The following is a 15,979-nucleotide window of genomic DNA, read 5'->3' as shown; positions in this document are numbered from 1 at the left end:
TCTTATGCTATAATTAGTACCCAGACGCCTAGGAATGCCCCGATAATATCTCACATATGTCCAAGATGCAGCATTCCTCCTTCTTTGTGTCCGCTGGGATTAAAGGTAAAGTATAGAACACAAGGGAAACAGGATAAACGTGAGGGAAAGGACAATGTGCAAAACTTCGCTAATTTCAGTCCCACTGGCAAACAAGTAGCAATTATATAACAAACAAGAATTATATGCATAAGGATCCCTCTTCCCCGACATACCCCAACCACTGTACCATCTAATTATCATCCCCTTTTCTCTACTCTACCTACAATGCTTTTCGACAATAATACTCATATCACCTCACTGTCATCCAAATGTCAGCGCGGCTCAACGAATCAAGTAAGCCTAGGCGGTATAGAAGGCCAATGAGCAAAGGCAGTGAGGACATACTCCAGCTCCTCAAGGAAATTCGACATAGAATAATACTGGCCCGAGTTTGCTGGGGGAAGCGTTTCGTAGCCAGTGAGAAATGTTGACGGTAGCGGTTCGATTGTCTGCTGGCACTGATAGCTTCCGTACAGTCGAGCCTCTTCCAAGAAATAAGGATAGTTGTAGTTGTAGCTGTATTGCGATACTGTGTTTCCGTCACAAGCGTACAGGCATTGCTGTACCTCTTCTTCAAATCGGACGCGGCATTTTCTTCGCTTGTTCCAGTTTTCGCGTGAGCTGAGGATTATCTGCACAATGAGGTATTAGCATTGATGGGTGAAGTGGTAGGTAGTGTCTCTGACTCACACTAGGGACTGAATGGATGGTTATGCTCCAGAACCGGCCAAGCAGAGACTTTCCATCTGTAGAGTCATTGGACATTGAAGATTCTTCTGAAAGTCCCCAAATGCTGGTCTTTCGCTTCAGAGAAGGCTTTCTAGGAGCTTGCGCCGGGGGTGCCTCGCTCGGTGTTGGACTGGGGCTTCTGCTAGACTTTAGTGGACCGTAGAGCCAGGTAATGTCGCTATCTTTGTCCCTACATCAAGTTAGGATGTCACGGTTCAGGAACACGATGACTGGGCTGGACTTACCAGGAGATAAATGCCGCTGGCATGCGAATGGTTTGCCTGGTAGAAGCCAGCCATGCTCTCCAAAGAGCATTTTCGAATCGACATCTAACAAGACTATGCTGGTTTATCTGGCGAACATGTTTTCTAGTAGCCCACATCTCATCATACGTCCAGGAATGTGCAAGATAGTCAACATTGACTTTGGCATCCTCTTCAATCCAGAGGTCATCGCGCACAGCCCTGGGTCGGGACATGGTAGCCTCGAGGGGGCTGAGGAAATAGGAAACGGGAAATGGAGAAGGGAGAAGGTAGAGGGTGGCGGTAGTGACTCGTAGTGAATGGTCGTCTCGTCTAAATTAGTCGCGATCATCAAAGACCAGTAGGAGGGTGAGGATGACTGGACTTAATATACAGAACGGCAAGAATGCAAGCACGCTCTATCTACCAGGCAAATGCCCGGTCTACTCTATCGACACTTCGTTAGCACAGTATCAGTCCCACAACTGATAAGAGCTCTACATGTCATACTTCAGTGTTTCCACTCAGAACACGGGCTAAACCAGACGCGTGAATCTGATATCGAGCATGATTGGCGAACCAATATCTACAAAAGGTCTATTTGAGGTATCTCCCCGGTTGCGGAGAGCTAGAAACACGGTGCACAGAGGAGTTGCAGTGGCCCAGCCGCCCGGGACAGCCGAGTTACCGAAGATTGGGAATGGTGGACATGACAGCCGGCGCCACCAGAACCGATGAGGCCGAGCAGGGAAAGAGGAGTTGTAACCATGGGGTGACATCTGGCCTTGTCAAGGGACGCGTCCGGGGCTGTTGGAGTCTCCCAGCCAACCACAACTTCGCTGGCTGGCCGGAACATTCAGCCGCCCAATCAGAACCCCGATTTTCACATACTACGCCAGAACATCAGAATCTGACTCGTGGGTCTTGCCCTGAAATATGCTCTCGGCTGCAATATCCCCGATCCGTGGCGACAGCTGGGAGCTCTACTTGAGTGGGGATCTAGACCTGCCGATGAGCGATATGGTATTCCCGATCTCCTTCCTTATCGAGCCCAGCCCTTCCTGCACAGCCATGAACCACCGTATCGAATACATCGCTACCACTTACCAGCCTAGCATACCATATCTTCCATAGACTCATGATGTCTGCGAAGAAGAATGCTCGGCGGTTTCTCGCCTCGCCTGCGGTTGTCGGCCCCGCCCTATCTCGTAGAGGATCCATATCAGAAATTTTTGCGGGGAATGCCCCAGGTCGTAGACGGGCAGAAAGTATTTGAAGCAAGCAGGTATCGAGCAGAAGTACTCTGTACCCTTCATCACACTCCCCTACTCTATCAAATAAAAAAAGATGCCTTGGTCCCTTGGAAAATCTCTAGGCCTGATTGGTCGCGGGCAAGAACCACTCTCCTTCTCTCTTACCGGAAGCCCTACTCTTTGCGCGAACACCCCTTACATCTCGGATCTCAACGCCTCGAGGCTTCTCTCCACACCGGATCGTACCGAAGCAGATGCCCGCTGGACTTACCACACGGAACGAGATTACGAGCCTGAAGACAGCTTCAAAGAGCACGCCGTGTTGTGCCTTCCGTGTTGCCATCATACCGAAGACAACCAGCCGGGTATGGACGATACTCCTCTGGATAGAAAGGCCCGTAATGCTCTCGAAGAGTATTCCAATTCTTTCGATGAATACCGTCTGCTCAAACGGAGGTTATCTACGTTAACGCACTTGCCACGGAGCGAGAAAGCTGCATAACCGTCACAATGTCGTGCAATAAGCTGCGAGGCATGCAGTTTTGGAAGCAAGTCAACCTGGCTTAATTTACGGCGCTACCAATGATCGGGATGTTTTGGAAGGAACCTGTAAGACTATGCTTATTTTAGAGCATTTAGCTATATGTAATTAAAGTGGCATGAAATGCATGGTCGGATGTTTCCATTTTATCAATGCATGCAACTTCGATATCGTTGCTACTCTACACAATCTTCACTGCAAGCTGCTTTCGGCACGACTTCTATAGCACATTTAACAGTCTACTGGGCTATATGAAAGATCATGAGATAGACCGAAGCGCAATTTGTCGCTCAAATCAAGTCGAGTGGCGATTCCTTATCAAATGCTACAGATGCGAATATTTTGGCTTTATTGCTATTAATTCTAGAACTGCTGCACGCAGGGCTGGAATGCAACGTAGCTATCTATGTACTGGAAACAGTAGCAGTGGCGAGGCCCAGTATTCCGGAAGACTGCCGCGTTACTCTAATCCATGGTGGCGCTCCAGACCTGCCTTCGAACCTGACCTTAGTCAGGCCGCATTGATCATACTGTTTTTCCATGGTCGATGTCAACACGAGATATCTTTATCGTGTTACAAGCTTTCTACGCGCAATCATCATGATGGCTGTGCATATAGAATCCTTGTCTGATAACACGTATGTGTAAAACTGATAAAATTGTCTAGGCTTATATTATCATTGCTCGCTTCGGAGATACTACTCTTGATTCTAGTATACTGAGCCAAGGAATAACGGATTGCAATTAGTACTATCACCGCCCAAAAGTTCCATCTTGCTTGACACATTCTCACGGCACCAAGCCATCACGACCAGCCGTGTCCACCAGGACCATCACACCTGCACCTTCATCCAACCTCAAATCCTCCACCACATCAGCACCTCCCCCATCGCCCCGTCCAAGGCCCGACGCGCCGCCTTCCGCACCCTCACTCTCGCCAACGAAATCCACCACATCCGCATCTCCTCCTTCCAAACATCTCCCTCACACCGCACGCCCAAGCCCGCGACATTTACGACTGCCGCAACAAGCGCGGTCTCCCAGACCTCCTCATACGCACCGAATCCTCCTGCGGCCCGACCACCCAAGACAACACCGTAAATCACGTGTACAACAGCTTCGGCATATTCCTGCAATTTCTTTCATCCGTGCTGGACGGTCGATCCATACAACAGCGGTCTCCGTCTCATTGGCTGTCTCCACTACGACAAAAACCTAGACAGTGCGTTCTGATACGGGCAGGAAATCATTTTCGGCGACGGGGACGGGATATATTTCGCTGGGTTCCCGAAAAGCCTGGATGTCGTTGTGCATGAGCTGATTCATGGAGTGACGGATCATACGGCCGGGTTAGTGTACGAGGGACAGTCTGGGGCGCTGAGTGAGAGTATCTCGGATATGTTCTCTTGTGTTGTTGAGCAGTGGTGGAGTGGACAAGGGGTCGAGGAGGCGGATTGGGTGGTTGGGAGGGGGGTTGTGTTTGGCCAAAGGGAAAGAAAGGTGCTGTTGCTGGTGTTGGGGGAAATGGGACTGAGGTCGTTGAAGGCGCCGGGGACGGCGTATGATGATGCTGTTCTTGGGAGGGATGGGCAGCCGAGCCATATGAATGGGTTTGTATATACGGAGAAGGATAATGGGGGTGTGCATTGGGATTCGGGTATTCCGAGTCATGCCTTTTACCTTTATACTGTGGGCTTTGGGGGACGGAGTTAGGAAAGAGCTGCGATGGTTTGGTATCAAGCGTTAACTGATCCGAGAGTTGAGCCGAATTGTAGCTTTGAGAAGTTTGCATGTGTGACGGTGGATATTGCGGAGGCGATGTTTGGGGGAGAGGCTGGGGGATTGGTGAGGAGGGCGTGGGTGGAGGTTGGAGTTAAGGTTGGAGAGGTGTTGTGGACGGTGAAGGATTGATGCTGGCTGCTAGGATTCATGGATTTAGCTTCGATTCTAGTAGTGTTTTGGGTCTATATTTGGGTTTGTAGCTACTCTTTTCGTAACAGTAGACAGTACTAGAAGTACGACAGCCATGTTCTACTGCTCTCGCTACTACTTTCGAAGCCATTACTAGTGAGCATCAACATATAATGCCCTTCTCATATCTGTTTTCTTCAAATATTTGTAAGTAAATGGAATTGTCCCCATTAGCGATATCCTTTTAGATCACAAAGTCGATACAAGCAGGTTGATGATCATAGAGCATATCCATAACCTGACAACAGTGCGTTGTATGGCAGGAGCATGAATGCATGTAGAATGCACATCTCTGGAGCATATCAAAAGCTGCATTTAGTACAGTATTTGCTTAAAAGATTATTTAGCTTGGATGGGAGGCTTATCCTTCTTCTACCAAGTATAATAGAGCTGCTAATCCTTTGAGCAATACAATAGTATGTCTTTTTCGTTTTAGGGAAATTATGCTAGAACAGGCCACAGTGAATGATTTCATCCAGGACAGTTTAGGCAATCAAGCATATGGGCTTTCTTGGATACAGGCAGCACAGTATGGTTTACCCATTCGATCACTATCACAATTTGGAGCCCTCACTCAACATCAGCACCGACACTAAAGCGCTCTCATTGGCTGACATGCTTTGAAGAGGTATTCACTGAACTTCACTGCTCAGTGTTCACAACTACGCGTCTCTTTCCTCTCACCTTAGTTTCCCCTCTCACCCGCAGTAGACTATCTGTCCATAACCAACAATTCATTTCAAATCAAAGTAAGTAGAATGAGAAGCTTCACTTTATTCTTATCTCACTTCACCCAAACTCACCTGAATCCTTTGGACAGGCCACGCGTTACAGGACTATCAGTCCACTCTCAAAATCCAAAATAGAACTAACTAAGATCATTTGATCCGAGATTCACTTCACAAACGGGTAGAGACTCTTTCTTGCATGCCATAATGGCAACACCGAGAAAGGCTTCGAACAGGCCGAAGAAACGGACTTTGGTCCGCTGGGACGGTATGTTTCCTATCTCTTCTTCGATAAACCTATCTTGTGGGGCACTTGTTTAACCGAGGCTAACAAGTATAGAAAATCTGAACGAACTCCTTCTATTGACTGTCCAGTCCGTTTGCAATACAAAGTCAATCAAGATTCCTTGGGCCGATGTCGCTAATACCATGGGTCATAATGTGACGGAGGGCGCAATCGTACAGCACCTTGCAAAGCTTCGCAGTCGTCGAGTTTCTGCAGACAAGGCTGTCCCCCCTCCCCTTCGACGTGGTACTACTGCTATACCCAAGTCTGCTGAAGAAACGCCCATAAAGAGCGTCGCAGACGAGGAACCAAAGCCGAAGGGCAGCTCCAGTAAGAACAATGGCTTTGGGTCCCGTGGTAAACCTCGACACCAGAATACATCCTCGGACGAAGAATGGGTCCAAGGAAGGCCTCCAAGATCACGAAGACTGCGAAAAAGAAGAAAGTCGGCGGTCAAGGTTGAGGAGAGCTCTTCAGGGTCTGAGAAGAGTGAAAGCGATGACGACGATAAGCGCAGCAACGTAGCCAGTTCCGATGAGCTTTTGGTTCCTGGTGCAAAATTCCTCGAATACCCCAATGACGCAGAAGAACCACAGAGTAAGATCGTGACACTCAAATACCGTCGTTCTTCTGCGGCCCAAGCAGGCAATGCACCCTCCAAATCTCTGGATTTGGCCAACGACACCACCAATGTTAATCCTTCCCTTGTTCTGTCGTCCAGGCAACCCAGAATCCCTTTTGGCAATGATCCCGATATGATGGACTTGTTGCCACACAACCTACCAAATCGTAATGTATCCGGGCATACCTCCAATGAACTGCCTACACTGCCTCCAGAAGAGCACATCTCTTCCGATGATTTGTGGAACACTGCACTCGGCCCGCCGTTTCCACCAGGCATGGTCTACTCAGGCTTAAATCCCACTTTCGAAGGGATTGTAAATGACCCTTTGGGATTCTCCCAAGAAGACATCGATAGATATCTCACCTTTGAGTCTGGCAGCTATTCGCATATGCCCACCAGTTATACCAGGTCGGACCCGCCATTGAACGACTTTGACATGGATGAGGACATGAACTGATCAAACTCTTCTTCGAACTGGTAATTATAAATGAATCAGGGCCCGACAGAATTTTCTGTACATACCTTTGCCCTTGCCCTTATCAAATTTTCGCATCGATTGAATATCAGTAATCTCACACATTCTCAATCTTCATCTCAATACTTTCATTTTTCATCAGTTCATTGCATTTGTTTTCATATCAGATGTTTCGGACATGAATGATAGTCCTGATGCAATGTCTTCGTTCTCCTTCTATCACGTCCTTCTTTCATCTCGGATATCTCAGACATCTATGATCAACATAATGTATTTATTTTCGTATCATTTAGGAACATCGACAATCATATCGAAGCAATAAAACACGTCTTATCAATAGAGTGTGAAAAGAGTATCAAAAGAGGAAGACAGTACACTATAATTGTCTCCTAGGGTTTAAATACTTGAAAGACTGAGATGAATGAGGTTATTGACAAATAAGCATTCAATCTCCGCGTGCACAATTAACTATCCCACCAACCAAGACGCTGCTGCATAATCATCATTCCTTTTATAAGCGACCGAGTAATAATTCAATTCGACCAGAAAACTCATTTCGCTTCTCATTCCCGCATTGGTGTACTACTCTATCCGCGGTTTCACCAACCGGAACCACTAACTGCATTTCACTTGTTACTAACAACTAAGTAGTCCACGCCATTAGTTAGTCACGCGCTTCTCTGTTACTGATGCAAGTTGAGCAGTACTGTGAGTGTAAATCTCGATTCTTCAAGCAGTGTTAGTGGCGAGAAAATGAACCAGGGGAAACAGAGCGGTGGCGTGTAGTGCAAATGGCACGGCGTTGTATCCGATGACTGGTACTACCAATATTACATTTACTGGTAGTAAAGCTTGACCATCGGTTCAGTCCGTCTTGTCTAGCAGGGTGTTTTTGAGTCTGCTGGTTATGTTTCCTTCAGAGTGAAGAGTAGTCTATTCACTTGCAGGAGTATACCAACACGAAAGTTGTAGAAGCCATGTAGTGAAACATCTCATCGATAACTCATCATCCTTTGCATTACCTACACAGAAACTATTAAGTCTTACACCCAAATCACTAGAGTTGGTGAAACCTTTCCAATACCTTTCCGCGTGGTCATCTTCAGTATAGATCAAAGGCACCACTTCGCTACTTCAACTGCAACTACACAATCATCATATCTACTTTTTCTCTACGTTCATATTATCCATCCTCCAAATCCTCCCGTGTCAAAGAATAAAATACATCATGAAACCCATCCTCATCGTCTTCGCCTTCGGCCTCCTTATCAACCAGGCCCAGGCCTGTGGCATACCCGGCACATTCTGCAGCCGCTGGGGTGCTAAAGCATGCGAGTGCAATGGAGGACACCTAGTACGTGGAATCAATCTGAATCCTATTGCTTAATGCTAATCATGATTTCAGTTGGAGTGTCAGGTCACCGTGGCTCCGACGGTTGATGGCCAGGGCGGCGAGACCGAGGCGTTCTGGACCAAGATCAGGAACTGTCCTGTACCGGCTGGTGGCGGGTTGCAGTGTGTTAGTGGTGCTTGTACTTCTTGATTGGCCAATAATTAAAGAAATGGGGGAAGTGGACAAATACGGATGAAATGCTGGGGTGAGAAGACTACTGCCGTGGATTGCTGATAGGGGATACTATAACGGTGGAAGAAATGCAGATGTACGGTCGGAAAGGGAACAGGCGTGTCGATTCGCTCTCAGCTGTCGCTTAGGAGAAAGCATATAGACACATAAAGTAGAAATATGGCGATCTGGTCATCGTTGAGATATTAGTTTTGTTAGGCATGAATGCAGCATCAGCAGATACTTTGTCAACACAACCACTCGTGCAAAATCTTCTATAGGCTTTTTGGACTTTGTAAGTATGCCCAACAGGAAGACCTACACGGTTACAGGGAAAATTGCCTACAGTGTAGGAGAACGATCTCATCTCGCATATCGGCGACTCCGTGGCGAGAGGCGAAAGCTGAACGCTGACGTGGAAAGCTTATCGCATGAGTATAATCGAAGTAGAATCAGTACTCGGCGCTAGACATGCATCTCCGACCTCACCTGATGAGCAATGTAGCTGCGTTATTGGTCCATCGTTGCATAATCGGGCTTGGATCTGGTTCAGATCGAAAACTCTGTATGGACGTCTTACCAACGAGTGTAGCGGTCTGCAGATGAGATGTGGTATTTCCTTTTTGCTACGATCCTCTGCCTCATCCCTTGCATTAAAGTTAAGCTTAGGCATGGATATGACGAGCTCCCGCATGGACAATGTGTGAGATTATCACAAGCTGGACATTACAGACTGGATTCCGACCAAGTCGTCTATCCACCGCTCGACCAGTTCAATGACCAGTGCTCTGCTTGTTAGCTATTTGGTATAATTTAAGTGGCATAGGAATCTCAGCGTGCATTATGCTATTGAAACTCACTGCACAGGATCTCGGAAATCACCCCGCGATCTGGTGGATCCCCCATCTTTCGGACGAATGACATGCCAATCTTGCCTCGATGTCCGTCAGCTCTAATGCCTGAGCGAAGCTCTAGGCCATTCAAATGACTCATGACAAGATACCAGATTAGACATAAACTAGAGCTACCGAGCACTTCAAATATACGGCATCTCCCGCCCAACCTCCACCCATCATCCAATCTACCCTCCACCATGGACCCTTCAACCAACCTTCACCCCCGATTCGGATGGATCGGTAAGTACCCATCATCCACCTTATATACAGAGTACTAAAATTCCCAGGTCTCGGCTCAATGGGCCAAGCCATGGCCCTGAACCTCCAAGCCCACCTATCGCACATCAACGCCCCATCTCTGAAATTCTACAATCGAACCGCAGCTCGTGGACTCCCCGTCCATGAGATTGGGGGTGTACAGTACCCCAACATCCCCGACCTCATGGCCAACACCGATATCTGCTTCATCGCCGTGACTGATGATACTGCTGTTCGATCAATCATCGACACTATCACGACAGTAGGCCCAGAGTATCTACGCCAGAAAGTCATCGTCGATACCACGACCGTCCATCCAGATACATCTGCCTGGGCAAAACAACGTCTTGGAGAACACGGAGCAACCTACATCGCATCACCAGTCTTCGGTGCCACGCCAACCGCGCAAGAAGGCAAGTTATTGTTTGTGGTTGCGGGCGCGGATGAGGCCGTGCAGCGGGTGGAGCCGTACATTGTGGGTATTATGGGGAGGAAGATGATGAGGTTGGGCGAGGATGTTACGAGGGCTACGTTGTTGAAGTGTACGGGGTGAGTTCTGACCTTCTTAGCCATTCAATCTTCTGTGAATATATCTAATTGATAGTTAGGAACTTCCTCATCGGCGGCATGATGGAGCTCGTCGCCGAAGCACAGGTGTTAGCGGAGAAGTCCGGTCTCGGGAGTGAGGTTCTCGAGGGGTTACTGGAAGAGCAGTATGGTCCTCTTCTTACCTCCATGTCGAAGAGGATGACTGGGGGTTTCTATCTGCCTGCACGGGGTCAGCGACCGTGGTCAGATGTGAATTTGGCCATTAAAGATGTCTCGTTGGGGGTGAATTGTGCCGAGGGCGCGGGAACCGATTTGCCCGTCGCGCGGGTGGTTTTGGATCATCTCCGGGAGGCTCGGGGGTATGCAGAGGAAAATGGACGGGCATTGGATTCGTCGTCAATGTATGGGGTGTTGAGAGAGCGTGCGGGACTTGCGTTTGAGTCAGAGAGGGTGAAGCAGAGGGATGCTGGGAGGAGTGATTGAATTGAGGGGGAATATGGTGGGGAGTTATATATATCTTCGGTAGCTCTTCCGAATAGCAGAGAACAATTCATGCATGGCGCATTTTACAGCGATAAATGTTCAAAATACATCTTAAATGATGCATAAGGCATGTAAAAATCTATTAACACACATAATCCAGTGAAATATATACATTAACGACGTAAAAGGAAAGTTCTGCATCTCGATGTGCGGACAGAAAAAAAACAAAAAGAAACGTCAGCGACAGGACTCGAACCTGTGCGGGCGAACCCAATAGATTTCTAGTCTATCGCCTTAACCACTCGGCCACACTGACTAATTGTTGAATGATGGGAAAACTTTCCGCCTTAGGAGCTACCGTCGCAGCAAAAGCACTCACCCAATAATTCAACTAAATCTTCATCCAAACGAGAGTCATTATTTCCTATCATAATTATAATAAACTTAAATACTTCCCCTTCCCACAATTACCCGACTATACGATATTTGCATCAAATTTTACAACAAGTAACCCACTTCATCAAATCCCTCGCATACATCAAACTCGGATACAAACAACAATAAACCCCCACCACGGCCGTAATCACCACCGCAGACAATCTACTACATCTACTAGTGCCACTACTCATCCGGCAGCAGGTCGTCGCTTTGGTCTGTTCCCGTCACTTATATCAGCTTTCATTTCTTCTACCACAACTAAATCAAGCACTTAAAAAGGGAATGAACCCACCTTTACTAGGATTATACGGCCTAAAAGACTGCGACCTGTCAGGAGCCGCCTTAGACCCCGACTGCTGCTGCTGCGACTGCTGCTGCGAATCACCCGTATCAGCGTGATGAGCCCGACGGTTCAGTTCTTCCCATCCGCCTCCAGAGCTGAGGTCATCGACTTTTTCGACGAGCTGTGAGCCGGTGAGGTGGTATGCGCCGGAGGGTCTGCGTTCGCTGGTCATTGTGTCCAGTTTCTTCTTTTGATTCTTTGGAAGATGATATTGCTAGATCGTTTCAGATGAGGTAAGAATAGATATGGAATAAGGATGAGGGCGGAGGCGATTTATATCACAGCTTTAGTGGAGTATGACATCGTGGGGGAGGGGGGAGCGGGGAAGACGAACCGTGGTTGTGACGATCCTGGAAGCTGTGTTATTGGGGGAGGGAGTGCGGGTGACGCCCCCGAACATGTGGGTGCCAATCATCGGGGCTGCTTGTTACGCGGATATTGCATCAGATATTATTCATCTTATTCATGGAGGCACTATTGTTTGAGGGACGGTTTGGTTTGGTTTGGTTGGTTGGTTGGTGATTGGGTAGGGTAGGGTAGGGTTGATGGTGGGATTGTCGCTTAACCAAACTATTATACACTGTATGAGAATGGGTTCTTATTGTGAGGTTGATGATAGCATTGCTGATTTGCTGCTACAGATAGTGTGGCATAATCTATGGATGGGGATTCAATAACTAATTGTCCCTGTCTTAGCTACATGCAGCATACGCTTCCTGATCAAAAAGAATCAAGTAGAGATCTAGCAATTTGCATTTCATTGCATCTTTTATCCATTTATAGCTATCTTATTAGTTTATTTCTCTTATTAGCTATGATAACTTTCAACTATTGTTTGAATCGCTTATTCTTCCACAACCGAAGCGACCAAAATATTGATGATCACTCATCCACCAAGCCAAAGGAACAGACCAAAGCATGATGATCAGTCCATAAGGGTTCATCGTCAGAAGATCCGCTTATCGGTTTCGGCTCTATTGTCTTAATGTCATGCGGTCGCAGCCCGAGTATACCTATTTTATCAAGCCGATTGGGAAGGAATGGTTGCTTGCCATCTAGGCCCCAAGTTAAGCCAGGTTCTCCGGGCCGAAGAGCTGTCCAAGCATCCACCAAGCCATTCTTTTCTAGAAGACTGTTGTCCTCATCGAGGACAGGATTGAAGTCACCTGCGACTAGACCTTGACCTGCGACGCGAAGGAGGGATGCAACAATAGATACCTGCTTGGGTCGGTGGGAAGGTTTGATTGGCAAAGAGTCTAGGTGAACATTTACTAGACGCAACCGTGTTGGACTGGGTTCCTTAGATGAAGCGACGAATATATCACAGCAGAGAGCATCCCTAGCAAAGTGACTCGGGAATTTCACCCTCCAAATTGGTCCTATGGCGGTGTTCGTCGTGAAGCGTGCCTTAGACAGTAAGGTCATTACCGCAAACGATTGATCGCCCCAGGATGTGTCGTCACATTCACTCGAAAGCCAGAGCTCGCGAACCCGCTCGTCTTTCAAAATTTGCTGGAGGGCTGGCTTTGACACTTCTTGGAAGAAAATGATATCCGGTCGGGGATCTAACCCGATGATACGCGTGATTATTTCTGTAACGCGTTTCTCAGTCTGAGGAGACGTTCCATCAATATTCCATGTCAGCAGGACAAGCCTTGAGGTATCGGCACCCCCAGTTGGGTCTGCCGGTGTACTTGTATCGATGTCGGAGCGAGTGGCAATCCAACTTTGGACAGGGTCAAAAGTATGCCAGGACTGGAACTTTGGGGAGGCGCCGGCCCCAGATGGGAGTGGTGTTCCATGTTTCCAGGAGAGAAAGCTCGTTTGGGCACGTGTGAAGATATCCATATTTGGATGGAATGGGTGCTGAATGTACCCAGCAGTGATGAGGGAGTTGGAAAGTGCCTGTGACGCCAGGGGGGCCTAATACAGCAGGGGACAGTGACCTCTCGCGCACGTGATGATTATAACAATCAACCGACCAGCCACAGTCAGCTGATCCTCGCAAGTTATTCAATACACTGGCTACCTGTATGCGGTCTAACTACTTGTATTATGAATCTCACTGTGCAGTCGCATTAGGAGCACTCGGATTCGTCACATACGGCAACAGCACCTCACAATGCTCCTGATACGGCAGCTCAGACACCTGCGGCCCCGGGTACTGCAACGACGCAACCCTTGGACTGTTCACCGTAAACTGCGGCCACTCGAAGCCAAAGAAGAAGTCAATCGTCGAATCATACGATCGCGCCTTCAAGTACGCCGGATCGACATTCGGGTTCCCAGTCCGGGCAAAAGCACCCCACATATCATGGATCGCGTTGGTGTAGTAGATGTCGTCGGGCACTCGCACGGGCTGATCAAAGATATAGTATGTGCCGAAGACCTCGTACAGATCGCTGCTATGGCAGCGGTAGTATGGAGTATCTGGCTTTCCTACGGGGAAGGTACACAGGTCGTAAAAGTCATAGTAGCTGAGTGCGTAGCCTCGATTGTGGATGTAGAACCAGTGGGACTTGAAGGCCCAGGAGGCGGCTGCGATCCATTGCAGGAGTGTGCCATCGCAGTATAGCTGGCCTTCGGTACCTAGGTGGACTGAGGCGTTGTAGACCGAGGTGTAGGTTGTGCTACCGTTGTAGACCGTGTTGTTGGTGATTGTGTAGAGTCCTGAGTTGAGGGCCGCTTCTGCTTGGGCTTCGTTGATAGCGGCGTCGTTGATGAGGATCTCTAATGCCTCGCTGAAGTTGCTCATGCTAGGCCAGAGAGTTGTGGTTGCGAGGGACTGGTATTCCTCGAGCATGTTACCCGTTAGGACGTTGACTGAGTTGATGTACTGTGCTCCGAGTGCATATCGAGCTTGAGTGTAGTCGGCTGAGTAGTGACCGTCAATGACAGTATACCAACTGATACTGTTGTTGCTGATATCAAGCAGGGTCTCTGCGGGTAATGACCGCAGGCAGGAAGCCCGCTGCGTGGCTGTGCCGTTACAGAATCTCTCAATATAGGGTAGGGCGTAAGCTGCGGCGACTTCGGCAGTAGCGACATTCGACTTTCCGGACTGGACGATACCATTTTGAAAGAGGTCTTCGCCTATAGTTGCAGGACATGTAATCAGATCATTGACTGATGATCCACCGGCGGATTGCCCAAAGATTGTCACGTTTTTCGGATTGCCCCCGAATGCAGCGATGTTCTGCTTTACCCAGCGTAACGCTTGAATCTTATCCGTCATCATATAGTTGCCGTTGAGCTCGCCATCATTGAGAGCTAGAAGACCGAATATGTTGAGGCGGTACTGGGTTTCAGTTAACAATAGAAATAATGGGTATTGGGAATTTGCTACATACGTTAAACGAGACAACCACGACGTCCGAGCGAGACGCAAGACTAGCCCCATCAAAAGTGGAGTCAGCGGCCGAGCCTTGGGTATCCCCGCCACCATAGATCCAAACCATCACGGGCTTCCCGTTGTCAGGATCCAAGGAGTCGGCTGATGGGATATGTGGCGTCCAGATGTTGAGAAACAGACAGTCTTCACTATTTCCCCAGGGGTCTGACAAGTAAGTAATCATCTTAACATGTCTGGGTGGGTAACATACTCAGACCATACGAGTTGCCATCGAAGTAACCAAACTGCAAACAGGCCGGTCCGTAACTCGTGGCGTTCACATACGAGATAGTATGATTCCACGGCTGCGCAGGTTGGAATCGTAGATCCGCCGTCGGGGGCTGAGCAAAGCGAATGCCAGCGAAGCGAAATGCCATGTGGTCTCTCATGCCCTCGAAAGTCGTACCGTTGTAAGTGACATTTACACGGGGGAAACCAGAGTAATCCGTGTCTACTGTGTCAACGAGAGGGGCGCTGTTGGTGCACAGAAAGGGAAGATCAGAGGATGAATTCGTGCTGCTCTGAACAACTCCGCGCCATGAAGTTGGAGACGAGGAAGAGCATGATGACCAGAATAGCTGATCAGTAGTGATCCTGCCGAGGTATTGCTGATACCTGAATAACTTCTCAAGATTGGCGTATTCATCGCAGCTCAGCAATGCCTCATTCTGTGCTGCGCACACCGCATTGGCATCAGCATAACTCGAGGCCGTGTTGATGAATAGGGCGCTAGGCTTGGTTGCATGAGATGTCCAGTTGCCGTCATTCTCGAAGAAGACTGTCGTGTCATCACTTCGCGAATCACTTGCAGCACGAGCAATGGTCGGCACGCCTGTGGCAACGGCCGCCGCAGAAAGTACAGCGGGCGCCACCAGAACATTGAGAGAAACAAACATCCTGCTGTCCCGTTAAGCAATGAAATCCTTGGCTTAGCATCAGTCGAACAGAGTTCAGCGGCACACATTGCAGCTTTATAGCCCAGAGGTAACTTGCTTTAGCCAGTATGCTTTACCAGTATCAGGCTATTTGCTCTTGGGATCCGTTGTATCCGAGCCATTCGCGCCATCATTACTTTATCTGCAGGGTGGAACTGGCCCGATCTTACTCAAACACAATGCGGGGAATG

At 48.4% G+C, this 15,979-nt stretch overlaps 8 protein-coding genes and 1 non-coding gene across 9 annotated transcripts; 4 read left to right on the top strand and 5 right to left on the bottom strand.

The window, feature by feature from the left end:
* Positions 1 to 268: 268 nt before the first annotated feature.
* Positions 269 to 1,407, bottom strand: BO85DRAFT_258218 (uncharacterized protein). The gene is made up of 4 exons (XM_025655003.1): positions 1,056 to 1,407; positions 772 to 1,000; positions 427 to 713; positions 269 to 339 (listed from the first exon to the last, which is right to left on the bottom strand). The coding sequence occupies exons 1-4, from the start codon at positions 1,286 to 1,288 to the stop codon at positions 327 to 329; spliced, it is 762 nt and encodes a 253-aa protein (XP_025516810.1). The 5' UTR covers positions 1,289 to 1,407; the 3' UTR covers positions 269 to 326.
* Positions 1,408 to 2,399: 992 nt separating this feature from the next.
* Positions 2,400 to 3,947, top strand: BO85DRAFT_511272 (uncharacterized protein; the record flags this gene model as incomplete). The annotated part of the gene is made up of 2 exons (XM_025664581.1): positions 2,400 to 2,761; positions 3,614 to 3,947. 2 exons carry the CDS (start codon positions 2,400 to 2,402, stop codon positions 3,945 to 3,947), a joined length of 696 nt encoding a protein of 231 aa, XP_025516809.1.
* Positions 3,672 to 4,799, bottom strand: BO85DRAFT_511269 (uncharacterized protein). The gene has a single exon (XM_025664580.1). It carries the CDS (start codon positions 4,636 to 4,638, stop codon positions 4,093 to 4,095), a length of 546 nt encoding a protein of 181 aa, XP_025516808.1. The 5' UTR covers positions 4,639 to 4,799; the 3' UTR covers positions 3,672 to 4,092.
* Positions 4,800 to 5,752: 953 nt separating this feature from the next.
* Positions 5,753 to 6,913, top strand: BO85DRAFT_511266 (uncharacterized protein; the record flags this gene model as incomplete). The annotated part of the gene is made up of 2 exons (XM_025664579.1): positions 5,753 to 5,813; positions 5,886 to 6,913. 2 exons carry the CDS (start codon positions 5,753 to 5,755, stop codon positions 6,911 to 6,913), a joined length of 1,089 nt encoding a protein of 362 aa, XP_025516807.1.
* A 1,246-nt stretch (positions 6,914 to 8,159) lies between these two features.
* Positions 8,160 to 8,474, top strand: BO85DRAFT_368838 (uncharacterized protein; the record flags this gene model as incomplete). The annotated part of the gene is made up of 2 exons (XM_025655889.1): positions 8,160 to 8,285; positions 8,337 to 8,474. The coding sequence occupies 2 exons, from the start codon at positions 8,160 to 8,162 to the stop codon at positions 8,472 to 8,474; spliced, it is 264 nt and encodes an 87-aa protein (XP_025516806.1).
* Positions 8,475 to 9,338: 864 nt separating this feature from the next.
* Positions 9,339 to 10,770, top strand: BO85DRAFT_447920 (NAD(P)-dependent oxidoreductase; the record flags this gene model as incomplete). The annotated part of the gene is made up of 3 exons (XM_025659811.1): positions 9,339 to 9,631; positions 9,679 to 10,198; positions 10,258 to 10,770. Coding segments are annotated over exons 1-3 (983 nt in total), but the record flags the coding sequence as incomplete, so codon positions are not given.
* A 146-nt stretch (positions 10,771 to 10,916) lies between these two features.
* Positions 10,917 to 10,997, bottom strand: BO85DRAFT_t107. The gene has a single exon. It is a non-coding gene; the product is annotated as a tRNA-Ser (tRNA).
* Positions 10,998 to 11,060: 63 nt separating this feature from the next.
* BO85DRAFT_518797 (uncharacterized protein) lies at positions 11,061 to 11,804 on the bottom strand. Its single transcript, XM_025664997.1, has 2 exons — positions 11,412 to 11,804; positions 11,061 to 11,334 (listed from the first exon to the last, which is right to left on the bottom strand). Exons 1-2 carry the CDS (start codon positions 11,632 to 11,634, stop codon positions 11,303 to 11,305), a joined length of 255 nt encoding a protein of 84 aa, XP_025516804.1. The 5' UTR covers positions 11,635 to 11,804; the 3' UTR covers positions 11,061 to 11,302.
* Positions 11,805 to 12,183: 379 nt separating this feature from the next.
* BO85DRAFT_467682 (alpha/beta-hydrolase) lies at positions 12,184 to 15,753 on the bottom strand. The gene is made up of 5 exons (XM_025662205.1): positions 15,065 to 15,753; positions 14,813 to 15,018; positions 13,529 to 14,760; positions 13,420 to 13,483; positions 12,184 to 13,328 (listed from the first exon to the last, which is right to left on the bottom strand). The coding sequence occupies exons 1-5, from the start codon at positions 15,747 to 15,749 to the stop codon at positions 12,345 to 12,347; spliced, it is 3,171 nt and encodes a 1,056-aa protein (XP_025516803.1). The 5' UTR covers positions 15,750 to 15,753; the 3' UTR covers positions 12,184 to 12,344.
* Between the last annotated feature and the right edge of the window lie 226 nt (positions 15,754 to 15,979).

This window comes from Aspergillus piperis (assembly GCF_003184755.1).
Source record: "Aspergillus piperis CBS 112811 unplaced genomic scaffold BO85scaffold_6, whole genome shotgun sequence".
NCBI classification, from domain to species: Eukaryota; Fungi; Ascomycota; class Eurotiomycetes; order Eurotiales; family Aspergillaceae; genus Aspergillus; species Aspergillus piperis.
The sequence above is the reverse complement of the archived record's forward strand: the minus strand, read 5'-3'. Positions and strand labels throughout refer to the sequence as shown.

Bases quoted from the DNA above. Each gene is read 5' to 3' on its own strand.
- BO85DRAFT_467682 (XM_025662205.1), bottom strand. From the start codon at position 15,749: ATGTTTGTTTCTCTCAATGTTCTGGTGGCGCCCGCTGTACTTTCTGCG. The intron at 14,761-14,812 runs GTATGTAGCAAA...ACTGAAACCCAG, and splicing joins TCGTGGTTGTCTCGTTTAAC to TACCGCCTCAACATATTCGG. The intron at 13,484-13,528 runs GTGAGATTCATA...ACAGGTAGCCAG, and splicing joins GCTCCTAATGCGACTGCACA to TGTATTGAATAACTTGCGAG.
- BO85DRAFT_511269 (XM_025664580.1), bottom strand. From the start codon at position 4,638: ATGCAAACTTCTCAAAGCTACAATTCGGCTCAACTCTCGGATCAGTTA.
- BO85DRAFT_258218 (XM_025655003.1), bottom strand. From the start codon at position 1,288: ATGTCCCGACCCAGGGCTGTGCGCGATGACCTCTGGATTGAAGAGGAT. The intron at 1,001-1,055 runs GTAAGTCCAGCC...AACTTGATGTAG, and splicing joins CCAGCGGCATTTATCTCCTG to GGACAAAGATAGCGACATTA. The intron at 714-771 runs GTGAGTCAGAGA...CTCATTGTGCAG, and splicing joins CCATCCATTCAGTCCCTAGT to ATAATCCTCAGCTCACGCGA.
- BO85DRAFT_518797 (XM_025664997.1), bottom strand. From the start codon at position 11,634: ATGACCAGCGAACGCAGACCCTCCGGCGCATACCACCTCACCGGCTCA. The intron at 11,335-11,411 runs GTGGGTTCATTC...TGACGGGAACAG, and splicing joins GCCGTATAATCCTAGTAAAG to ACCAAAGCGACGACCTGCTG.